Source organism: Notothenia rossii, assembly GCF_949606895.1.
Source record: "Notothenia rossii genome assembly, chromosome: 6".
Lineage (NCBI taxonomy): Eukaryota > Metazoa > Chordata > Actinopteri > Perciformes > Nototheniidae > Notothenia > Notothenia rossii.
Window position 1 is genome coordinate 13,469,636 of NC_136909.1, and position 26,176 is coordinate 13,495,811.

Sequence of the window (26,176 nt, forward strand, 5' to 3'; positions counted from 1 at the left end):
TATGTTTGGAGGATAGAGAGCTCTTTGTTTGGTTTTGGCCTTAGACTTGGAAAACATGAGAATGTTTAAGCTGTAGGGTAAGCATGCTGAACATCATCAAATGTTTTCTAAATCATCGGTCCTGTGAGGGAGAATCTTGAGTCTTATCTTGGCTGGCGTTGAATAGGTGTGGCAATGGGAAATAATTAGCACATCTGGATCTGTTGTCAATTTTGTGCTAAAGAAGATATTAATGTTTTGTGTGAGCATCTCTTTAATGCAGTGATTTAATGCCACTTTTATCATCCGTTTTCTCTGTTATTTGTAGAATAAACCATGTCTGAGTCACACAAACAGTAGCCTTCAGCAGTGAGATTGGAGCCTAACTTTCCTCTACAAGAGAAAAAGATCTTCCTGAGGTGAACTACAAATATTCAACTTCGCAACGCAGTGTTAGCAGTCCCATTCCCGGTGAAATGAGGCTGACAATTATAAAAAGCAGTCCAACAAATCACATGGAAGCCATCAGCTGTTCCCTGGCAGTTTTTATGTATTTACACCACAATCCCTTTCACTCCCCTCCTCTCTGTTTCCACAGGAATTTGGGGAAAATGCCTGGAAAAATAGTTTTGTAATAATTGTTAAAAGACATGTCCTCTGGAGAACCATGTAGCCTTTCTGTGAGGTGTATGGCTCCCACATCTACAGTAGCTGTAAGTCATCAAAATCAATCTGGGACGGCTATTAAGTGCGTGATAGATTTAGCAGGAGTTGTTAGGAACACATTTTGAGCCGATATCACAGCCAATGGAGGGATGAGGCCCTCTGGTGGTAGGTGTGTGTTATATCAGCTGAAAACAAACAAGTAGTCCAGTTGTGCAAATAGAAAAATAAACATGTTAATTCAGCTCAGATGTTAACATCAGTTTACAAGTCAAAGAGAGAAAAAAAATGAGTCTCCTCTTGCAACCAGTCTCACATAACAAAATATAGAAGAGGTCACATCTGTTTACAAAGGTTATTTACACAAATTCACAATATGAAATACAGTTCAAAAGTGCCACAGTATGTTTCTTTGAGCTATAAACTCCAAAGTAAAAGGCTTTAGTATTGTTTGAGTACAATGTGTGTTTTGCTCAATGATGAATGAACACGTTAAATTAGTCAATCCTAGAACATTTACAGTAAAAAAAACAATCAAATCAGCAAATATTATGGCCAAATTTACAAAATGATCCAAAACATGCCATTGACCAAACAAAGGAAGACACTCAACTGTGGAAAGAAATGCAAGGCACTCAATTTCAATCGAGTTGTTTTCCAGACTGTCATATTTTCACTGATTTTACAAGACAGCTTCTGCTTAAAAAAGAGATACATGTTGGGTTTGTTTCCTGTTTATCAGAGACGGTGTGTTGTTGAGGTAAACAAAAAAACACACAAACCAATAATTGGAGAAGAATGGGAACAAGTTAGTCCTCTGTCTTCTTCACATCTTTTACATCCTGCATATCTGCAGTTTCATTTAAATTGTTATACAATGAGATCCTTCAAATCAAATGATGTCCAACATGAACTGTAAACTGCTCAGAGAGTGAGAGCTAGCTGTCCTTGGTAAACTCCGGCACCTCCTGCACCATGCTGACCTCCAGGCTTCCCGGCACCTCCAGGCCCAGAGCAGGGTGGCACGGCTGGGGGAAGCGCTGGCAGAAAGAGCCCAACAGCTGCCCACTCTGAGCGTTGTAGAAAGACAGACGACCAAGCTTGTAATCCAGGAGAGTACCCACCCGCTCAGGCAACTCCATCACAAACACACTGGACTGGACGTCATTGTGCAGCAGCTGATAACTGCAGCTGGACAGAGAGAGAAAGGAAGAACAAGAGGTTTAGACCAGGGGTGTCCAAACTACGGCCCATTTTGAAACGGCCCTCAGCTAATTCAAATAGTATAATGAAATGTGGCACACAAATTAAACTAATGCTTGTTATATATTTTACTAATCAAATATATATCAAAGTATTCATGTGTGCCCACTTTTCAAATGAATTCAATCAATTAAAGTTGGAAACATTTTCAAACTAATCTTAGTTGATATAAAAAGCCCAATCACTTAATTGCCTAATAAATCCTTTTATAAGCAATCTGAAGCTTCTGTTTTAAGCCATGAGCTGTAAACTAAATAAATGAAACCCTATGGAGATCTGTGATGTAAGCTGTTGGGTTTCTTACAGCATTGTCAAGTATCAAGCTTAATTTACCTACATTTGATTGATTTTGCTAACTTATAACTTAGCAGATGAGGCAAAAATACCTCACCTCTAGTGAGGGGCCCAGCCCTTCATACATGTTTCTGTATGTGGCCCTCGTGAAAAAAGTTTGGACGCCCCTGTTCTAGACCAAAACAGTGATGGGAAGTGCAATAAATAAGGCAGTCGGGGAGTTCTTTGTGCATACCCTGATGGTGTTGAGATACACTGCAAACACCATGACAAGCTGTTTTCTCCCAGTGGGCTGTTTCTATTGGCTGTGCTGTCTGCCACTCCGATCCTGTAAGCTGTGCTCCTCGACACCACGGTCTCCCAGTAGTAATGTCCGTGTGCCGGCAACAGCTCTCCCAGGATGGATGGACACCTGGAAAACACACACACTCTCAGTTCAGTTTCAATTTGATACAAAAACAATTAAAAAGAACAGGAACAATCCTAAGACATAATAAAGATACGTGGAATGGGACACCATGATGAGCATTCTGGAGCTTGAGAATAGGGGCCCAGAAACTAACCATATAGTATTTAAAATATACAATGTTGTTTGTTATCATGTTTAAAAAAGTAAATATATTAGAACATTCTACCTACAAAACTTACTTTACTAACCCTGACTACCAAACTATATGGTTCTAAAATATGTATAACACCAGTCCTAGCATTGGTATAATACAACAGGTACAATACAAAAAATAGAGATGTTTAGCAAATGGGAGTTACAGTAAAATGTGTAATTAATATTAGAGTAGAGTTACTACCATTAAAGATATTAAGGCTTTAACGTATTGTTGTAGCAACTGATTCCTTAAGATCTCAAATAAAGATGTTTGTGTTATACATTTGTTTTCCAGATGTGTGCTAACCATGCTAAAGCTCACACATGTACCTATATGCGTGAACTCCTGTTGGAGTGGCCAAAGCTGTCTGAAACTCACTGTGTGTCTGTAGATTGTGTGTTTTCGTGTGCGTCCTGAGAGTAGTGCACAGTGGTCTGATCCACTGACAGCTCCAGAGCAGGGTGGGCCGAGGCCTTCAGCAGGTGGAACCTCGTCCCTGAAGACAGAAACAGGTAAGAGACAATATCACGAGTGTATTATGTTCTGTTTACCTATTTGTGTAATGTTACATCCAGACAGACTTACAGTTAAAGCGTGTGTTTAGTTACCTTTGCTGGAAATGAGGGCCGCCTCGCTCTGTTCGCTGGCTCCAGACTCATTCACAGCTTTGATGTAAAACAGATAATTCTCATTGGGCTGCAGGAGAACCTTCTGTTCACAGCTTCTGATCGCTGAGATGGACCTAAGTTGCAACACACACATGTAAACATAGAATAAAAGAAAAAAAAAAAAAGATTAGTTAAAGGTAGGGTAGGTAAGAATGGAGAAACCAGCTTGAGTGCGCTAGAATTTGAAAATACGAAGCCGAAAAAATCTGCCCTTTCTTTCAGACTTCCTCACAGAGCCCCTCCTCCAACACACACGAACGCGCACATGACCAATGAGGGCACGAGATAAGTTTGTGCACAGATGGAAGGCTGACAGGCAGGTAGGCCATCCAGTTACTTTAGCCGGGCCGGCTTAGATAATTGGTCGTGCTTTTTACAGCGCTACAGCTTCCACAGATGAATTTTTTTTTGTTTATGTATTTATTGTCAAAGGCAAAGCATTTAATGTATTCATTGCTATCGGGATGTTAAGAGCATTCCATGTAATATAACAAAAAGTGTTTCTGAAGTGAATTACCTACCCCACCTTTAAGCCTGTAGTGATATTGATTTAGGGTAATTTCAGGTGTTGCATGAGCAGAAAGACAGAAATAACTTCAGCAAACACTATATTCATGTTCTTACATTTTCATATCAGATATAGTTTCTTATGAGTATGTTTCGTACCAAATTGACCGACTTTCCATTTATTGTATTATTGCACATTTCTGTCTTTTCCACCTCTTTATCTACATGAACCTATCTGTACACCCACCTGAGCCCCTCTCCCTCCAGCTCATACTGGCGACAGTACTCCAGGGTGTAACTCTGCTCTGGAGTCAGATTTGTTGAGCCCCATCGCAGCGTGGCTGAGTCCCACATGACAGTGCAGCGCTCCGTGTCGATCACTGGCACTGATGGAGCTGCCACAAAGAGAACAAGATGTCATTGACAACTTCAAATGACCTTTAACCTTTGAAAGTCTTTCTGGACCCCCAAAAATATAGAAATATAACAGAAATGTCATATAGTATCTTGCCCACAATGCCAGTAAAAAAAAGACCAATGTTGTTGTGACTTTTAGCTGCAGTGTGTACTGACCGGTTCTGAAGGTGAGTCTCTCGCTGGGCAGGGAGCAGCCTGTGTAGTTGACGGCCATCACCCACACTTTGTAGGTCTTGTCAGGCTCCAGCTCCTCCAGCACACAGTAACTCTCCTTCACCGTCACACGGTACTCCTCTGACACCGCTGCAGACACAACACATGCACAGTGTTGATTAAATCAGAAAGTCAGTAAGAATTCATAGGTTTTGTGTAAATTGACCTATTCTAAATAAATAGAGGGAGTTAAAGACCAAAAGAGGAAATACATATATGTTCCGTCTATGTGTAGTGCAATTTATTCATCTTGATTTTTTTGGGCTGAGATGTAAGTGTTAGAGACACTGGCTATTGTCTGCTTTCTCTACAATATAATGGAACTCCAGTCCAGTTGCTTATGGTGCTCAAAGCCGTATACAAATATTTCCAGAAATCATGACCTAGCTTAGCTACTTAAGAAAATCCTTATATCTATAAGCAGAACATATTTCTGAACTTTCCCATCAACAAAAAGTATGAATTAATTGGAATTTTATTGAAAATGATACATGAACTTAATGTCTGTTAATCAGTTTAGATGGTACATCAGTAGGTGGTGTTAAATAAAAGATGGGAGCACTTCCGCCAGCATATTCAAGTGTAAATACGATCCTGGACGTATTTACCTCCTTGTGGATCCTCCATGCAGTAGACCTGGAAGCAGTCTATGATGTCTCCAGGGTTGACCTTCCAGTAGACAGTGACGCTGGTGCTGGAGGCTGAGCCCGGCTCCTGAGCCTGCAGCGTGGGCCTCTGAGGCACTGAGGAGCACAGAAACTCAACATTCACAACTGCTACATACTGTATATGAAAAAAAAAAAAAGCACAGTAAATATGTCAGATGTATCTGCAGAGATATGTTCACATCACACCAACCTGGGATTCCTTTGCGCTGTGCGAGATTAGAGCTGGAAGTGTTGCCCTTGGCGTAATCCTCGAACACCAGCAGGCCCTTGGGACCCAGCTCCAGTGACATGGCTGAGTCTAGAGCTGCCTTGAGACTGACCACACAACCACAGCATTTAGCCACAACTACAACTCAGTATATCCTGAGCAGAGCTAAAGTGAAGTTCTGACTGCAGATCAAGCAGCAGATTGTATTGTTAATCACTTTCTAGTCAAATGTTGGTATTAACGGTATAAAAAGCCACATTAGCTCGTCCTCCATTCACTAAAAAGCACATTACCTTGCATGAATTTCATCAGGTGACTGGTGGGAAAACAGATAAAAGAGGGTTTTATCAGATATGTCAAAAACCTTCATTGGCTGAAAATGATACCACAGATCAACCAGCTTCAGGACTCACCCGGGCGTCAGTCTCAGCCTCTCGGGCCGTGGTCTCCAGAGTGGCCTTGGCCGAGTCGATGCTCTCCTGGAACGACACAATCTGGTCGTAAAGCTGCTCCAATTTGGCTTTCTTCTCCTCCTCCATGCTGACAGACATGTTGTTGTACTGCTCCATCACCAGAACCATCATCCCCTCATTCTGCGCCTGCATCGCGGCCTCGCTTTCCACAAACTGGTCCTGGTCGAGAAAAGAGGGTCGGAAAAAAAGAGATATTATATTTACAAATGTTTACAAATGAAATACTATGTAATATGACGTATTATATGTATTTGTCTAATGGCAAATACAATATGTGCCTTTAGCCATCAGGCTCCACAACCAGGCTTAACCGTGTAACCCATCAAAAATAACCTGCAATAAATATGAATAATAATTGCACCCGCACTGGTACCTGCACATTTAAATGTTTATATATTTAACCAAGCCTACATATCTGTATATATGTACATTCATACAGTTACTACATGTTTATTCTTATTCTATATTATTTGAATTTGTATTAATGTTATTATCCTTGTGATTATTTTCATGTGTACTATCTTTGTTTCTTTCTTATTCTGTTGATGCTATAACACCGGAATTTCCCTAAAGGGATCAATAGAGGTCCATCTTATCTTATCTTATCTTAAATATTTCAAAAAGGTATTGTACCTTTTAGTATTAAATGTGGAGTAACTTTGTTTTACCTCTACAGAGTTGTAGGCCAGCTCGAGCTCAGACACCAGGTCCTCGATGTTCTCCGACCTGCCCTGAAGCTCTGAGATCCAGTCGCTCAGCTTCTCCTGATGAAACACACACGTGAGGGTAAGATGTATTGTTTACATCCCAAAACGTCTGACAACAAGATACAGCTGGGATTATAGACATGTTCACAACTCCAAATCAAAAGAATACTTTCATTTACATTACGTTTAAATTAAAATAGCTTTTGTTGTTTCTTTATTATTCTTGTATTTATTCATTGTTTATCAATATTTACTAAGACTATTTTTTGAATTAGTATTCATTCTTCTGCTGTACTCCTGCACCATTCAAAGCCCCTACAAGAAATAATTACAGTACAGATTAACTAGTGAAAATATACATATGTGCAAATGAATATTATCAGAAAGAAACTTGAAGAAAAATATGTTCATTGCAAGTTTGTAGACGGGACATTTCATGAAAAACTAAGTCTTGATTCTTAAGTGTATGAAAGTATGAATTGTATTAAGGCAATCTAATGGATCTGTACAGTCCAAGTTAACAGGAGATGGATGCTTTCTGTTTTTAGACTGATAAAACAGTTTGATATTTCGGGTAAAATGTGGCCTACTGTAGTTTTTAGTGTAGTAATAATAAGGAAGGATATTCTAGGAGAAACAGCTGTGCAATCCCAACCCAAACACTGACAGCTCACATTAAAGGCTGACAGCCACTCCTCTCAGGGTCAAAAGACAGGTGTGTGTGTGTGTGTGTGTGTGTGTGTGTGTGTGTGTGTGTGTGTGTGTGTGTGTGTGTGTGTGTGTGTGTGTGTGTGTGTGTGTGTGTGTGTGTGTGTGTGTGTGTGTGTGTGTGTGTGTGTGTGTGTACTGTGTGTATATATGTGTGAGGAAGAATGTTTGAGCATACTTGCACACATCCATGTCTGAAGAGATGTAGCAGTCGGGCATTGCACATATTAGTTTAGGATTGGACTGGAAACAGATTGGCAACATTTTTAGGTAAACTTTGATCAAGTTTCTTCCTTTGTGGAAAATCTGAATAGACTGCACACCTGGTGCTGAAGTCATAATTGCAAGCTAAGCTTTGATATTTGTCTCAAATATCATCTAGCATATAATTTAGAAATGACATTTGATCATCTTCAATGTGTTGCCGGTCATCTCCTAAATCTTTAGATGCAAAAAGCTGTGATTATTTACCAAATGCACGTCGTCAAGTCATACTTGTTCTCTAAAGTATCCTCACTGATTACAGAATAACAATAGAAAACATATACATATATTGTATCTGTGAATAAATGGCTTAAGGTATGAACCTGCAGGTTAAAAACTGGACCGATGGCTAGTAAAAAGACCCACAGTTTTTTGATTGCTATTAAAAAGCAAATGGCTGACCCTGTGCTGACCTGCTGACCCATAGGGATAGTCAGGTAGAATAGTGTGTGTGTCTGTGTGTGCGTGTGTTTGTTAACAGATCACATATCAGTCTCCGCTTTATGATGTCACACTGGACCTTTCCCCATTTTAAAGCGGAGCATTACATCACGGCAGTTCAATGTGCTTGGCTGCAGCCTGACAGCAGCGTGAGGTCTGCCAGCATTAATAAAAGGTTATATCCCACTCTCTTTGGATTACTTTATTCTACAGAGACTCAAACTAATGCCAGCAAAGTGTGCAATGATCATAACCCTGTGTTGTAATAATGCTGATGGAGTATTTGATGATGAGCTGCTCTTTAATAACATCAGACATCAGAACTGCATCTGTGTTGTTTCAGCGGAAGCATTCTGCAAATATGTTAAAAAAACAGAAAAACCTGGGAGATGCTGGGAAATCTGTACTGTATGTACAAGTCATACATTTGACTTACTTTTAGTAGTTATTGATGGTCTTCATTATTTGTACCACTAGTTATACATCAATTATGTTTAAGTTTAATTACACAACAGGGGTCAATCTTTATCTCTTCCTCTAAATAAACAGTTTTTAAAACTTCAATAACACTTTTTCCACACACTGTTAACTCTCAGATATATAAGAGATGAATATCCATTGTGTTAATGATGTGTAGCTGCAGTCACTGCACACACGTCATTTTCTGCAGTCTGCTGTTAAATATACAACATTTCCCTATTTACACATTAGGCTACATTACCTTGATTTCCTCATAGGCCTGGTCCACAGCAGTGACTTCGTGGTCGTGATGCTCCTCCGAGCTGCAGTCGTCCTCGGCCAGCAGACCGCCACAGGTCAGACAGAACCAGTCCATCCCCTGCAGCTCTGCAGCCAGCTGGGCCTGACTCTGCTCCTCTGCGTCAATGATGTCATAATCAGCTTCAATGAGCTCTTCTTCTGGGGACACATCAAGGACTTGCTCCTCCGCCTCCTCCATCTCCATCCTCTGTTCTTTCTCCTGACCAGACTCCAGTTTTGGTTCCTCTGTCTCTCTTTGTATCTCAGGTTCGGGCATCTTTTTGACATCCTGTTTAGATATGATCTCATATCCAAGCTCCTCAACAATGTCCTCTTGAGCCTCTGCAACTTCCACATCTTGCTCGATCTTTTGGTCTCCATCCTCTTTGTGCAGATCCCTTTCTGGAATGAAATCCTCTTTAACAGGGCTTGTTTCTGGGGCCTCTTCCACTGTGGGCATTTCTACCTTTTGTTCTACATCGGCTGCTTCTGTCTGTATTTCCTCTGGCTGTAGCTCAGACAAATCCTCCTGGGGAGTAAAGCTCCTCAGAGTGGAAACAACACCCTCGTCTTCTACAAAGTCCAACTCCATCTTCTGCTCCTCTGCGTTGCCCTCCTCCGTAGTTGCTGGAGGAGAGTACTTAGCATCTAACTCGTTTCTGCGTAGTGTTTCTATCTCTGCAACTTCCTGTTTTACTTCCAGGTGAGTCTCTGCCGTTGTTTCTTCATTAGGAGCCTGAAGAGTCTCTCGGCATACTGCAGTGGGTTCAGGAGCAATTATTGCTTCACATGTGCTGTCAGGTTCAGAAAGAGCTACTGGATCACTTGTAGACTTCTCTGATGTCTGACTGAACTCTATGTCCACCTCTACAGCTTGTCCTTTAGGAACAAGGAGGATAAACTCATCATCTACATGAACCATCTCCTGAGCAACACTCCCAGTTACCTCAGCGCTTGTTTCATCGTTGGCTTCAGGTTTGAGCTCACTGTCATGCCTTGACTCAGGCTGTGTTTCCTGTGAATCGATCTTGACTCCTTCTGGCCTCTCAGGTTCTACTGCTTCACTTGAAATCTCTGCTTTAACCTCTGGCTCCTGATCAGCTTCGGCGATATCGATAATTAATTCAGGGGACTGGCTCGTGACTGCGGTTTCATCTGTTAGAGCGCTGTCTTCCCCTTCAGGAGCTGCTGTTTGAATGTCTTTTGACTCAGTGCTTGTTAATTCCTGAAGATCAATCTGAACTTGAGTTTGGATCTCTTTTTCATCCACTGCCTTTTCAGTTACCTCCACCAACGCATGTACTGCAGCATCACAGTCAGCGAGGACCTCTACAGGGGCAGCGTCCTCAGGAACACCTTCTGCTGCTTCTTGTTTCCCACAGATAGATGTCTCTATTTCAGTCGAGGTGTGCATTTCCTGTCTTTCAGTTATGGCCTCGGTTTCTACGTTCCCACTAGCAGCAGCCATCTTAGTGTCAGTACTCTCCTCAGACAAACTCTTCTCAGGGATGATGTGAGGCCCCTCACTGTCTCCAGGTGCTGTAGCGTTTACCTCCACCTGAGCTGTTTCTTTTACCCCTTTTCGTGTCTGACGCGGCTGCTCGGCTTCAACCGTCTCATGTTCCTCACTTCCCTTTGCTTTCTCTACTTTACTGTCCACCTGTTGAGTTTCAGGAAGTGGTTTTTCAGTGTGGCTCTCGTAAGGTTGGATCTGGTCTTCTTTTACCTCATGTTTCACTTCCTGGTCCTCCATCTGATCATCTCCAGGTTTAATATCCTGAATCAATTCCTCTGAAGCTCCTCTGACAGCCTGCTCTTCAGTCACAGCAGAGAGTTGTATTTCCTGTTCCTTTCCTGCCACTGCAACTATTTCTCCTTTCTCTTCAAATGTTGCCGATTGTAAATCTTCACTTTTATCTTCAACAACCGTCTTGTCCTTCTCTTCCTCTTTGTCCACTCTTGTAAGACATCCTGTCATATCAAACCTACTCTGCGACCATATAACCCTTCCCTCCTTCTGACCCTCCTTCTGACCCTCCTCTGACTCTGGTTGAACCTCCACCGAGGGAATGTCATCCTTCAAAGTAAACTTCTCCAGGTACCCGTCCTCCTCTGAATCTGAAAAGCGTCTCCTGTAGGTCTTCTCAGATGAAACGCTCTCTGCCTCAGAGTGTTCCTCGTCGCTCCTTGTCCTCTCGCCTACAGCATCCTCGTAAAGGTCAGAGTACATGAAGGACATGGCGGTGGGCTCATCCAACAGGATTTGGTCGATGATCTTAGGGGGTCCAGAGGAGATAAAAATGGGCGTGAGGATGGTGTCTTCACCCCCGAACAACACAGAGCCTTTCTCCTTCACAGATCTCTGGCTTTCTAGTCTCATTCCCATCCTACCCTCAGCCTCATCTTCATCGCTCCGCTGCAGCGCGTCAGCAGGAGCTCCTTCTCCGTAAAAGACCTCATCCAGGTGTTCCCCAACTATATCCACATCTGTAACAAAGTCAAAGGAGTCCTCCGATGCAGACAGGCTGTCTGTGGCTGTCTCCTTTTGCTCCTCGACGTTGGGCTTTGCTGCAGGCTGTTCTTCCTCCTCCTCCTGCTGCTCTGGCTCGTCTTCCTCAGGAACCGCCACATCAACCATGGTGAACGGCTCGAAGTAATCTATGTCCACTGTGCTCTCTTTCTGAGTGAGTGCATGTCTGTGCGCTGTGTCCTCTGACAGCTGAGAAGAGTCTTGCTTTGAGTGCTGAGAAAAGATCACAGTCAGTAAGTTCATCTATAGAGGACAGTTCATTGTTTCAAACAGTATTTTATGATTGAATTTGACTTGAATAACAATCAAAAACGAAATGCATGTTAGTGCTGGATTGAGATACCCAATAATAAAACACATAAGATAAATCAACTCATACCTCATGGGGATCCAGTACTTCCCCCCCCTCCTCCTGCAGGGCTGGATTCTGTGTCCAGTCAGGGTTGTTTCGGGACCTGATCATTGGTGTTTGGTCCAAATAGGACAAATTGTCCTTCAACTCTGTGCTCTCTTCCTCATCCACAGTGGGGAGTTTGGAGGGGACTCTGATGTTGAGAATCTCGTAACCCTCAGAAATCAAACTAAACAGCTGCTGATCTTTGTTTTTGATTTCCTCCAAGTCGGGCTCTGTTTCGCTTTTCTCCTTTTTAATGTTAGGAAGAGAAACCCCCGCCATCTCAGGTCGCTCCACTCCCAGGACTGAAGCCGACCTTGAACTACCAGGTCGGCTCAGCCTGTCCCCCAGACGGCTCCTTCCTCCGGACCTCGTCCTCCTGCGGATAACTTTCTCCTCATCAAAGACGATGGTGATCTTTCCCGCGGCTCCAGGCCCCTCCATGCTGTAGGCTTCAGAGGTGGAGCTGGTCTCAGAGGCCCATGGCGTAGAGCAGCGACTAGAGGCCGTCTCCCAAACAATACCGCTGTCCTCGCTCTGAACGGTCACCATAGAGAACGATTGATCCACCATCAGGCACTGGAGTTGTGGCTTCACAGACTGGTCCTGGACAGCCTCTCGCAGACTAGAAGTCAGAGAAATGTATAGAGTTTAGAGAAAGAGAGCAAGGTGTTTGTGCAGGAAGAGGAAGGGAATGAGTAAACAGTATGCAAGAGGAGATCCTGTTGCCACAGCTTTTGAAACCCAAGCTGAGGACAAACCAATGAATCATAGCAAAACATATTTGTACAACATGTGCCAGCATGGAAACAACCAACACCAATTCAGTTTTTGCACCTGAGGGCAACTAAGCTGAAAACGCATTAACACCCGCTAGTCGACCCTTAAAATGTTGACTTGAGAAGTGTAGATCTCCGGGATTAAAACCATGAGCTGGGTGCCAGGCGGCTAAATGTGAGCGACGTGCTGAAAAAAAATGATCAAATGTGCTCTGAGCTGTTGCTTCTGCTATCAATACAGCTCAGCCCCTGCAGGGTTACAGAAAGGTGACGTCCCAAAGCGTCATTTCTGTAATATTAGAGAAGAGATGCCTGGCCTTCCCAAATACATCCAACATATCAGTGTCCTCCACTATTTATGACAAGAAAAGCTAGCAGCCAGTATAACATGATAAATGAGATGTAAAATATGGGACGCTGAACCATATCAAATGATAGAATAGAGCTGTTTGCAATGCCGGACACCTCCCTGTATGAGTCGAGGAACAGATGATATTTTAATGTTAGATGAAATGAGTCCTGCCTTGTTTTACTTTGATACGGTACGGTGGCCCTGAAGTGCAAGACACAGCCACAGCATTTCACAAAACGCAACAGCATTTCACAAAACACTACAGCATTTCACAAAACGCCACAGCATTTCACATTGGACGGAAAGGGTATTCCTTTACGGCAGTGGTTCTCAAACCTTCTCTGTCAGGCCCCCCCTTTGGAGAAAAAAAAAAGTCGGGCCCCCCCCAACACAAATAGTCAGGCTCAGTGGCAGCGCCAGAGATTTATTTTGGGGTGCTGTGGGGTAGCTTGACGTTTCATAGAGGGTGCTCAAACATTTAGGGTTTCCCATTAAGGTACCGGGCGCTACAGTGGAATTTTCTACTGCAACACTCCCGACGCAAATACACAGTGTACCCCCCTGTTACAATGAAGGCTCGATAATCAGCTCAGGCATATAGATGTAAGCGGGGGTAAAGTGCTATTTTTATAGATGGTGTGTGGACCTCACATAGGGGGATCCGGGGGCAAGCTCGTCCGGGAAGATTTGTTTTTAAATATTGAAGTTAAAAGCATCAATCTGGTGCACTTTGAGAGCAAAATGAAGAGACCTATGGATACATCTCTCAACACCCATATGAAACAGAACTGTAAACAGATTTACTATTTCTTTATGGATATTTTACAAATCACCCTTTTAAACTTTATTCTTTTTTTAATGTCATATAGTATTTCATACCCATTTTTCATTTATTCTTTTATTTTTTATAACTATAATGATCATATAAACGTGTGCCTCGGAAATAATTGTTTACATTAATGGTGACCAAAACGTTTGAGACCCACTGAGATAACTTAGACTAAAGTTAACTATCTAAACATCAGTCCTTTAGTTCACTGAGCCTCTCAGTCTGACAGGAGAGGACTTATGGAGCTATTTCAGGGTCATAAGTTTTGATCATTCAAAAAAATACAATTTATTTGAAAGTCCAAGTTTTCATCCTGAACTTTGAAAAATACAATGTTGTATTCAAAACAAAAAAAGTATTTGAAATATTTTTTTATGTTGAATATTATTTTTGATTCAATTCAGCAATTATTTTTAATAAAATATTTATTGTCATATTTCACATTTATACATATTTTCATATTTGAATACTTGTTTTTTTCAGTTTCAGATTTTACGTTTTCAGATTCCAAACAATTTTTTTTTTTGTTTCAAATCTTTTTTTTTCAGGTTTCAATCTTTTTTTCGCCTTCAGATCGTTTTTTACTTTCAGATCTTTTTTTTCCGCTTTCAGATCTTTTTTTTCGCTTTCAGACTTTTGACCCTGATATTGCTTCGGGGGGCGGGGCTTACCAAAGAGTAGTTTGGCACCCTGAGTGACAGCATGAGTGACAGCCCTCCCTGTGTCATGATGCCTTCATGGATGTTAGGTAGCACAAGAAATACAACTACACACTTTCTATACACAATACTTCCGTGATTGGTGGTAAACAAAACTGATACCAGCATCAAAGTTCCGTTAAGCGAGCTGTTGAGCATCGTAGTTGGCAACAATCAAGGTATAAGAGCAATAAACTGCTAGAATCTGAAATCACGTATCCGCAATCAAGCGTTCTCCTTCCCCACTTCCACGTAGCTCCATGAACGCAGCATAGTATTGGCTTGGTTTTTGCGATCAGAATCAGAATACCTTTATTAGTCACAGCACACTAGTCCCACAGCAGACAAGAGCCAAATACAGCTTAATGTTACCTAAAGCATGCATACAAAAAGTATTAAAGATTAAAAAAAGAAATTATATATATTTTTAAAGTTACACATTGTACATAATACACACCCTGTGACAGTTCTGCGGATTTAGCAGCCAGGTATATATTACACAGTTTTTAACGGCATATATATATTGCACATACTGCAAATATTGCACATAGTTCGTATTTATCAAAAAGAGGTGTTATAGTCTGTGTTGTTTTGTACGGGTTCTACTAGGGTCTGTGCTGATGCTGGTTGTATAGTCTGACCGCTGCAGGAAGGAATGACCTTCGGTATCTCTCCGTGAGACAGCGAGGGATGGCGTCAGGTCCACCAGAACACCCTGCTGGCTCGTTGCGGATACGTAATTTCACATTCTAACACAGTTTATTTGTACTTGATTGTTGCCAACTACGATGCTCAACAGCTCGCTTAACGGAACTTTGACGCTGGTCTCAGTTTTCTAACATCCATGAAGGCAACATGACAGAGGGAGGCCTGTCACTCAGGATGCCAAACTACTCTTTGGTAAGCCCCGCCCCCCAAGCAATATCAGGGCCAAAAGATTGAAAGCGAAAAAAAAGATCTAAAAGTGAAAAATGATCTGAAGGTGAAAAGCAATGTGAAACCTGAAAAAACAAGATTTGAAACTGAAAAAATAATTGTTTTGAATCTGAAAACGAAAAATCTGTGCTGAAAAAAAGAAGGATTCAAATATCAAAATATATATAAAAGTGTAATCTGAAAATAAATATATTATTCAAAAAAAATTGCTGAACTGAATCAAAAATAATTTTCAACCTGAAAAATTATTTCAAATATTTTTTATTATTTTGAATACATCATTGTATTTTTCAAAGTTCAGGATAAAAACTTGAACTTTCAAATAAATTGTATTTTTTTGAATGATCAAAACTTATGACCCTGAAATAGCTCCATATTTTGTGAAATGTTGTGGCGTTTTGTGAAATGCTGTGGCGTTTTGTGAAATGCTGTTGTGTTTTGTGAAATGCTGTGGTGTCTTGCACTTCAGGGCCACCGTACTAGGCACTAAATACGCTCTTCAGACAGACACATTCTTTGGAGCTAAGAAGCCCTGAAACAAGTGGTTTCTTATAGCCTTCATTCCTTATTTTTTGATAGGATCTCTCAGCAAAAAAGACACCAGTTCACACAAAGATAAAGTGAGTGACAATTGAGGTATTTCAGCTTGTAAGATGTGTAAAGCACCTGTTCCGCAGTTCCTCCTCCTCGTCTTCATCGTCCTGGCTGAGGGCCTCCGAAGCTTCGCTCTGAACCTCCTGCAGCTCGGTCATATCCGAGTCCAGGCTCTCACACTCCTCCATCTTGGTAATATCCTCCAGCTCTTCCCTTTGTAGCCCCCACGGTGGTTTTTTCAGTGAATTTCAGAGTCCCTTTGGAGTTTTCAGCCACCCTGATTTCGGAGGAGTTGGTCTGCCTGTTTGTGTCATTCTAAGTTGGGAGCAGTCCATCTGACTCAGCCCGGGACAAAAATAGGCTGAGAGAGGAACGAGAAGAGGGGTGTGGAGCTAGAGAGGAGAGCAGCGAGAGAGGGTGGGTCTCACTGGGTCTGGGAGTTTGTTGTTAGTGAAATTAACGAAAGAAGTTAGGTGACGAAGTTGCCGTGAAAAGATTCTTATGCATTTGGGGAAATCCTCAGTATTTTGGTCAGTGCAAGATGAATTGACCAGTGGGACTTTAAGAGCAAAATCCCCTCGCAGAGTTAAATATAGGCCGTGTGCTGAAACAGTATCCCCCTGGTCCCCCTGCTGCCGGTGGCAACACTAAACAGAGACATGCACACACACACTGACACACACACATGCATCGGGTGAGTTATCTACCCCCTACCAGCGCTGGCACTATACAAAAACCATAAAACAAGTCTAATAAGGTGTCAAACCACACAACAAAAACGAACTCGTGCACGAGCTGCCAGAGGAGGCGTCAGAGAACCTTTTAACTTAGTATGTGGATATTCAGGAGCCAAGGCCTATGAATCAGCACATAACACATCATCCTAAATGCCTTCAGAATGATGGTCTAGTCGGCATTACCTCAAGGAAACAAAATTACATGAAATATCAGGTGAACGGGAGGGTAATTGTGCTTATGGTTGATATATGTTTCAGGTTAAAGGGGCCCTATTCTGCTCATTTTCAGGTTCGTATTTGTATTTTGTTTACATGCTTTAATGTTCAAAAAGTGCTTTACTTTTCTCATACTGCCTGTGCTGCAGCACAGCTGGCCCTGTCAATCGCTTAGAGATGTCCCGCCCCTTATTCTATCACATACAAGGTGTTGGATTGCTAGCCAATAGAAGTGTGAGTGTTACGTAGTGATGTCACTGTCTCAGAAATAAAGAAAGGAGCCTAATAAAGACTTTGGGAGAGAACCTCCCTCTTTCGTTATCTTTGGGATTTTAGTCTTTGACATGCACAACAACCTTTATAAGTAACGCACTACAGGAAAGGGAAAACCCCCAAAATCACAATAGGGCCCCTTTAAACATCGTTTATTTTATTTTTGAACTTCTATCAGCTCCAACTTGTCTGTAGCAAATAATTCAACGTGCTTAACATCAAGCTCAAAAATATGAAATAGACACACGTCATCCTCAGATATATATTTTTTTTAATAAACATTTAAAAGTTCAGCTGTGAACAAAATGTACAAAAAGAGAAAATATAATCTGGAGAAGAAGAAAAAAAAAGTCACATCAAAGTGTAGATTCTTTAAATAACTTATGTATTGCATGAACAGAATAATGAATGAATAGCATGAATTTATGTCCAAATAAATCAGGTAGATGAACTCAAATGACACAGCATAGGTCTATCAAGGGAAATGAATACAGCTCATCAGGAGCAATGAAGTGTCAACATCCAGAGTGTGGCCCCCCGCAGCCCTCTAATGATTCCCAGAGTCACTTATAATATAACACCAACTTAAACAAGCTCATTTTAGCAACTTAAAGATGATGAATTATGGAAAAAGGAGAGGATAGATGTAGAAAACAATATCTATGGATGTTTAAACCCACGATAACTTCACCACTGACCTAGAAAAATAGAACGAAAGGTTCTGATATTACAAGTTGGTCCATACCGGCTGTAGACTACATACTGTACATATGATGCAAAAGCAAATGATTGGCACCTTCTTTAATAATATGGCTCCAACAATGTGGATACAAATGTAACTGAGATGAACCTGGTCCAGAACAGTTGAAACAAAACGTTGCCGCATCAATTTAATAAGACTTCAGATTCTAACAGATTGCAGGAAGTATTTTCATCCTTTTTCTATATTCCTAACTACTTTCCAGTAATGCCAATCGAGTTGGTGAAGAGTGTTATGTAGCAGCTATAACCATGCTTAATAACACTGACCATTATTATCCTGCTTCAGTGCAGCCTCCCACTGTAACCAAATAAGGATTTCAGAGCCCTCTGGTGTCACTTCAGAAATATTATATTTTTACATTTAGTTTCAATTATTTGAAGTTATAGAAGCATTTGAAAGTGAGCCCAGTATTTCAAAGTACATGTACTGCCACTGGAAAAACCCTATGTGGTTAACCCATATCAAGGCAGCGAGAGCATTCAGTCTTTTTTTTTCCTGGCTGTGAGCACATCCAAATGGGTTTCTCTTTCCGGGGACAGGCCTCTCTTGAGGTAGAAGACTCCCGTCCGCTCGTCTAATGAGAGGAACCCCTTATCTCCTGGAGGACTCCTTGTTAATGATTTCTCTGACTGGGAGGACGGAGTTCAGGTCCTGCACGTCCTCTAGTATCCGGTATGACTGCGCAGACACACAGATGAGAAGCAGAGGATTATGAATAACTCATGGCTGGCCCAGAGGCAGCTTAGAGTAAAGAGGAGAAAATACAGCAGAGTTCTTAAGACTGACCACAGCAAACTCCGCTTTGATGGCGTCAAACTTGATCTTCTCATGGACTGCCCTGGCCACGTTGTTCCTTTCAAACGGCTCTGCAATACAAAACATTGCTGTGACCAGGTTCCGGTTATTTATTTGTACCTTAGGTAGATTTTTTTGCAGAGAAAAAGACAAGGGATCCATCCTTACACTAAGAGCACACAACAGACAGATCTCTAATAAAAGGTCTAGTAAAAAGTACAAGTATACCCTGCTCAACCAAATCTCAAAATATTTCAGAAACATTTTAAGAAGGAAAACACTAGTACAAACATGGACATTCAAAATGTATAATTAAATAAATAAATAAAAATAGGCATCTGTGTGACACTCCTATGATGTGTTAATTTGTGCAATAGATGCTGGGATAAAACAGCACACTGGACATGTAGCATTTAGGCTCATGTTTTAGACACATGGCGGTGCAAATGTTTACCTTCCACACAAATGAATTTGTTTCTCCATGTCGGAGAGTTGTTCTTGGGAAAAGCTTTGGCCTCTCGAACAGAGATCACCTTCCTATCCCAACTGCAAGACAATGCAAAAGCAGGGGAATTATTTAATTGTTATTAGAATTAAAATGACACAATGAAAAAGGTCCTCAATGACCTCAAGTTGAGCTAATCAACTACAACATACGCAAACTTTCCTGCCGACTAACAAGGGGATAGATCTGTACCTCAGGCTCGGTTGGTTTTACTTTAATTCAATGATGTCAATGCAACCAACAAATGAAACTCGCCTAGCAAAGATCATTTGAACATAAAACATTCCTATCAAAGATAGAAGATTCCCATGTGGGTTCGGCAAAGTAAATCTTTAAAAATAATACAATTAATCCTAGTCCTGAGTCGAAATATAGTGTGTCTTGTCCTCAAGACAAATCTGTCATTTGACTAAAGTTTTAAATGTCGAAGCTTCACTTAATGCATCAGATGAAAGGTACAAACAGTTCGTTTTTCAGCAAACATCAAATGAAGAGATTTCCGTTACTGCAAATTAAACTTGATGATTAATAGGTACGGAATGTGGAGTTGGTTTGGAATGAATGGCTGTCAAGAAAGTAGGAGAATGTGTTGATCACTGTAAAAACTTGCAGAAACATAAAGCACATACAATTTGTAAATCAAAGGCAAAAAAATGCAAAACCAAGGGACTGTTAGTCTGTTTGTGAAATAAAAAAATCAGTGGGTTTTTGTGAGTTTTAGTTCAGCCTTGTGACTGGAGCGTGACCAAGTTAACCAGAACTTCCCAAAAAGTTTGCCTAATTTTAAGGTTTTCGTATTTTTTAACCCAACATTTTATATTATATATTATTTTGTGTCACTTCCACTGAATTCCCATCTTAAATACTCCTGGGATAGTGCAACCCTATGCGTGTTACGGTAACACATATATCGCAAACACAGGGATCATGGTATGTCATGTTAGTGCTGTGTAAGGCCAGAGGTCCCACCTGCTCCTGCCCCTCACCCAGAAACATGAAACCAGGGAAGAGGATGCAGGATAGAGGAGGGGAGAGAAGAGATGGGGGACTGGAGAGGTGGGAGAACTTAGCAAGAAGACAGGAGATAAGGAAAGGGAGCAAGATGGTATGGGTGAATTTGAAACACTAGACTCAGAAATGTGGTGTCTACCTGAAGACCGTGGCATAGTATCCCAGAAAGCCCAGAAGAAGCTCTCCCAGAGTGGACTGGTTGCTCGATTTGTAGGGAGGGACACGTTTGGGCCCCTCTGGCACCATGTCAATGTCCATGAGGGGGAGAAAAGAGTCCTGAAAATCAAGGCACGAGACAAAAAACAAAGTGTATTTTCTATAATTTGCCAATATAACACACTAGTTTGCACTTCAGGTAATGAACCTGGAATACACAGGTTACAATAAGTTACAATGAATTGCAAAAACAATGGAGACACTTACGGGGTAGTCCATCTGTAGAGAGGGAAGGACAGGTTCCTTGAGAGCTGTAGAAAAAGCCACAAGATAAGTTTCACATTAAGTAATAAATGGAAACAGAAAGGTCTTTGTCTGTGTGTGAGTGTACTGACTCTGGAGGTAGTGCAGCACCAACAGCACGAGTGTGTAGCTGCTCAACGTTCCTTTGCTGGCATCATTGATATGATTGTGTTGGGCCCATTTCTTGACAACGAGGATCAGGGGTCTTATCCTGAGATCAGCTGAGAGACATCACACACAGGCAGCGGGTCAAAACAAGAAGCATTAAAAGCGCTGCTTGGGAAAGACAGTTGGAGCCGACTTAGAATTTGGCAGGAATTTTAAAAGATCTCACCCACCAAAGGCATAACTCCTCAGAAGGAATGTGTTTCTGATGCCCACTGTGTTGTTGAAATTCAGATCAAACTCCAGATCACTAAAGAGGGAAGGGGTATTAAAGGAGTCATTTTAACAATGCTTTCTGGCTTTGCTAAGGTAAACGAATAATTATATAAAAGAAAAAATAGGTTTAATATCGGTTTTGTTCCTACCTGCCTCTCTCTCTGAACCTGAGGATCGGCACTTTGGCTCTGATCAGCTGAGTCCTCTCTACATATGCTATCAATCAAAAATAAACATCATGACAGTTATGGTTGTTTTGGTTTCATTTCATGTTCACTTGAAACTCTCTCTCCAAAGGATGAATAGCTCCACCTGGTGGACTATGTGGAAAACACAAGTATGTCAACATAATCACAATATGTTCTACATTTTGTATTTATTCATTATGACTCACGTAGTGACTTGAACAACCTTTGGACGACACTGAGTACGCTAATAGGATCGAGTTTTTTCTATAAAAAAAAAAAGGAAAAACATGTAGGTGTTTAAAAGGAAGTGGGTATCTCTGATTGTACAAACACATTCTGGATGACAAACATAGTATAGAGTCAGGGCAACTCACATTTCCTTTGATGATCAGACACATATCAGCATCACTGCTCCTGCAGCCCAATCCATTCATAGAGGATCCAGTCAGGTAAAGCCGTGCCACTGTGAGAAACACACTGAGTGAAAAGGGACCACGACAGGGAGTCTGGGCATGATTGTGGATTTCATACACACCTGGATATTGACCCTGTATGTCGTCCTGCAGCCGAGTTCGGCACAACTCCTTCCGGTCCAAATCCGAAGCTTGCTGCTGGCACGCCTCGAACATCTCCACCATCTGACAGCTCAACTGAGGACACAAACACATGCACACAAACTAAGAACTAAACATTGCTCAGATGTGATGTAAACTGCAGGTTAATGCCATTTGAATATACAATACCTTGTCCCTGGCATAGGCCTGCAGGCTGTTGAAGTTCTCAGGGACATCTATCCCCTGAGGATGGATGAGGGCAGGTGGACTCGGAAAGGAATGATTATGACCAACGAAGGGAGGTCTCGATGACCCTGCCACCGCCCGGTCAGGACGACGGGGGGGAGGGGTTTGAAGTAGAGGAGAGGCTAAGGATGGGTGGGGATGGGACTCAATGCGTTGGCGCTTTACAACATTGGGGCTGTATTCGCTATTCTGCCTCCTGGAAGAAACACAAAAGGAAGGTTTAAGAAATAATAAAAGGAAACACGGATTGTCCAACCATGATTAAATGGTAAAATGACATACTTGCGACTGTTGGTCATGTTTGGTGCGTAGGGATGATGGACTGGACGAGGGGCTGGAAGAAGTGGCCTCTCTTTCCATTCATATGGTGGAAACCTCTGTGGTCCAGGACCATGGAAGCTACCAGAAAGACATGTTCACAAATACATAAGCAAACAAGTAACCCGAACTCAGAGGTGGGGGAAGTACTCAGATCTTGTACTTGTGTAAAAGTAAAAGTACCAGAGTGTAGGAATACTCTGTTTCAAGGTAAAAGTCCTGCATCAAAACAATATGCAAAAGTACAAAAGTATTAGCATCAAAATATACTTAAGAGGACCAAAAGTAAAAGTACTCATTATGCAGATTGGCACGTTTCAGAACAATATATATGATGTGTTGATTATAATTATTGACGCATTAAAGTGTTATCAAAGTTGGTAAAGGTGCAGCTAGTTTTAATGACTTTGTATGCTGCAGAGTAGATTGTTAATTTACTCAAGGTGTAACTAAAGTCTTATTTAAGAGTTGATTAAATTTCACAATATTAATCAAAATCTGTAAACTAACTAAATGTACGAAATACAGCTCTGAAAATAATTAAGAGACCACACGCATTTTTCTTAAATCTCAATCTCTACATGTATGACAGTCATAACATGTCAGTGTCCGTTGAATACCAACACAGAGAAATGTAGTCAGTTCAAAAAACATGAACTTTACTCAAACACATACCTATAGTCACTGAAATGTGTACAGTACTTGAGTAAATGTACTTGGACATTCACGACTATTTCAGTGATGTTGTTGATGTCTAATAGATCAGAGCAGTGAGTATTTAGTCAGGCTTACTTGTTGACAGCAGCCCGGCTCCCTTGGTTGTAATTGTAGGTTTGGGGGCCCGGGGGAGTGTATGGGCCGTGACGGAAGGCTGACAGGTCCCTCGGTAAGGCGCTGCGGGGGAACATGCTGCTGGATCTTCACTGAGCTCCAGCATCAACTCCAAAGACCTCCTGAAAGAAACAAAACAACTGAGCCACAACACAGCTGGTAGTTTCCGCAATTAATGGAGAACTGTGGTTACCACTGATATGGAACACATAACCGAAACGTAATGTCAAAACAACTATTCTGAGGAAACCGAAACCTGTGATCAGTCAAAATGGTGAGCTAACTGACGCTAGCACCGCCCAGCTAGCTAATTCAAAAACGGTAACAACTATTATCTCTTAATTAAATCGGAGTATGTGTAGGTTGGTGTGAAGACTATGTTTATAGAGACGTGTAACAAAATGTTAAGCACATTTTACTCCAAAAACTAACTCTGTAACACTTACCAAATGCATGTCACATGTAAACAAAACTGAATATCTTTCCTACACACTTCCGCATTGATGCCATGACGTAATGGATTTCGATTTAAAGGGCCAGCGGCCATAAAAGTTACATTTAAAGGTAAGGCTTATTTGATGTTGAGTTAAAGACAGTGTAAACAAATAAGCTTACTTACTACTTGAGTGTTTCCATTGTATGCTACTTTATACTTTTACTCCACTATATTTTAAAAGCAAATATTGAACTTTTTATTCCACTACCTATATCTGACATCTTTAAGAAATAGTTACTTTTCACATTAAGATTATGAGCTAAAACAAATATGTAATACATCTCAGTGTTTTAGTAAATAAACACTGACATGTATGGGTTAAGAAGTTATTAAAATGTGCTCCCCTTTACAAGCTGTAAAAGACACATGAATTCCTCAATAATAATAATTCAGTAATGCAATATAGTTGATTAGGAAATGGGCCATAACCCTTAATAAGTACTTTTACTTTTAAGTTCGGTTTGATGCCAAGATTCTTTGTTCTTTGAATGCAGGATTTTTAATGCAGGATTTTTACTTATAACAAAGAATGTTTACTTGTAACAGAGTTTTATTTTTTTTAAATTTGTATTGTTACTTTTACTCCAAAAAATAAACTACCACAACTGGCTGTGGTCAGGTTGGGCATGATCTATTTTCTGTGCTGCAGCTTAAGGGTGGTTCCCAGCCTTTTCCCTCAAGGGACCCCTTCACAATCAATGACTAAACTGATGATACCTGACTAACGTTAAGTAACATATTTTATCAATAACTGCGGAAGGTTTGTGTAAAATTAGCGATATGGATCCATTTTCAGCAGATAGTTTCCTCTCAACAGGGAACTTTTCATTACAATTCTCTGTCTGCATTAGATCTTCTCCCTAATAACTGGCCATTATAATAATTGCTTTTTTCTTGTTCAAATTGCATACATTTTTTACACAGGTAGAGGCTGTTTACAAAAAAGGCTCTGTGTGTTCAGAGTCACACCTGAATACAATATGTCTTTATCCTGTAAGATTACAAAAATAGGTAATGATGCAACGTATGGTTTCTATTTTAGGGTGTGTTTTTGCTTTTCATGGTGTAAATGTTTCATCAATGATGAGATAAGAGTGATGAGAAGACGACTGACATTAATGTTACGAGCACTTAATCTGCACATTTAACAAATTATTGACGTTGTTTGCTCTTCTCTTACTTTGTCTAGCAGCATCCCATACATTTGTAATGGAGGAAATCTAGTTTACCTGACAGTGTATATATTATAATATGAAAAATAAATCATATCAGATCCCAACAATGTTTACAGTTCATAGTATAGTGCATGCATAATTCAGTAATTTTAAAGCAATATCCAGATTAGCAATTTGATTTATCTTTTGTTTAGAGGATGCCAACAACAATTGATTTATTGATAAACAATCCCAAGCCTTAAAATGGACTGGGTTATTTAATATATTAAGACGGAGCCTTTCAGCAAATTAGATATTTTAATTCAATACTTTATGTGCTTTTATTTAGCTAATAATACTTCTGTATTTAAGTAGCAATTTGGAAGAAGGACTTTTTTGTTTTTTTAATAACTTTTATCAGAATGAGAATTCCTTTATTTGTCCTGCAACAGGGGAATGCAGCAAGAGTGCAGATTCATTAAAAAGAGTATATAAAAAAGGAGTCACATATTATTAATAATAAAAAACACAGTAAGTAAAAAAAACAAATAACACGTACATGGTGCTCCATAGAAAAATAAAAAATTACCATATACAAAATATATAAGTAGCTGGTACTGTTTTACATTGCACAGCATTTTATTTGATAGATTATATATTGTTCTGCTTTTAGTAAAATACCTGAATCTTCCACACTGCATGTACAGCCAGGGAGTAACATTTTTCTTAGAGTATTTGGTGAGTAGGCCACTTCATACTTCCTACTAAACTTCTTATAAAACAATAACGCGTCAAATGGCATCAGTCCCTCGAGCATTGAGTGACGTCACTGCGGAGGACAGTGTCGTGACGTAGGCAGTTCAATACTGACAGTGATCTGAGTGGGAGGGAAGCGGGGACTCATCAGCCAGATGTGGAGCGGTTTTGGGGGCGGGGTACACATCGGGGTGTGCGGATAGGCTTAGATCAATAAATCACTCTTACAGCCAAACGGAAGGATAGTTATATGCAAACGACTCTCCACATATCAGAATTGACCAGGAGCGCTGTGAATCAGTTAAAATTAAAGTCGATGTTGCATAAACAGAATATATACTGCAGATTTAGTCATAGAGAAAAATCGGAAATTGGCTTTATTCTAGAAATGCACTGGTAAGGGTGTGAAATAGTCTGGATGAGAGAGTGGGGGTGTGAGCCTATGGTAATTAGAGAGAGAAAGAGAGATAGAGGGAGGCGGGTGGACGGTGGGATGCTGTGCGTTATCTAGTGGCTAAATGAGGGTTGTCTTTCCCAGTTCAGG

At 40.9% G+C, this 26,176-nt stretch overlaps 2 protein-coding genes across 2 annotated transcripts; both read right to left on the reverse strand.

Annotated features, from left to right (window-relative positions):
* Nucleotides 1-853: 853 nt before the first annotated feature.
* On the reverse strand, nucleotides 854-16,526 carry cmya5 (cardiomyopathy associated 5). The gene is made up of 14 exons (XM_079687136.1): nucleotides 16,022-16,526; nucleotides 11,747-12,386; nucleotides 8,800-11,580; nucleotides 6,627-6,722; nucleotides 5,899-6,117; nucleotides 5,779-5,801; nucleotides 5,468-5,592; nucleotides 5,218-5,352; nucleotides 4,553-4,699; nucleotides 4,227-4,374; nucleotides 3,413-3,546; nucleotides 3,183-3,300; nucleotides 2,435-2,611; nucleotides 854-1,833 (listed from the first exon to the last, which is right to left on the reverse strand). Exons 1-14 carry the CDS (start codon nucleotides 16,135-16,137, stop codon nucleotides 1,581-1,583), a joined length of 5,112 nt encoding a protein of 1,703 aa, XP_079543262.1. The 5' UTR covers nucleotides 16,138-16,526; the 3' UTR covers nucleotides 854-1,580.
* Nucleotides 16,527-17,428: 902 nt separating this feature from the next.
* On the reverse strand, nucleotides 17,429-23,757 carry tent2 (terminal nucleotidyltransferase 2). Its single transcript, XM_079686716.1, has 15 exons — nucleotides 23,673-23,757; nucleotides 23,188-23,348; nucleotides 22,360-22,476; nucleotides 22,021-22,273; nucleotides 21,813-21,927; nucleotides 21,652-21,740; nucleotides 21,484-21,541; nucleotides 21,239-21,305; nucleotides 21,047-21,123; nucleotides 20,801-20,929; nucleotides 20,673-20,716; nucleotides 20,389-20,525; nucleotides 19,188-19,279; nucleotides 18,725-18,804; nucleotides 17,429-18,616 (listed from the first exon to the last, which is right to left on the reverse strand). Exons 2-15 carry the CDS (start codon nucleotides 23,301-23,303, stop codon nucleotides 18,530-18,532), a joined length of 1,461 nt encoding a protein of 486 aa, XP_079542842.1. The 5' UTR covers nucleotides 23,304-23,348; nucleotides 23,673-23,757; the 3' UTR covers nucleotides 17,429-18,529.
* Between the last annotated feature and the right edge of the window lie 2,419 nt (nucleotides 23,758-26,176).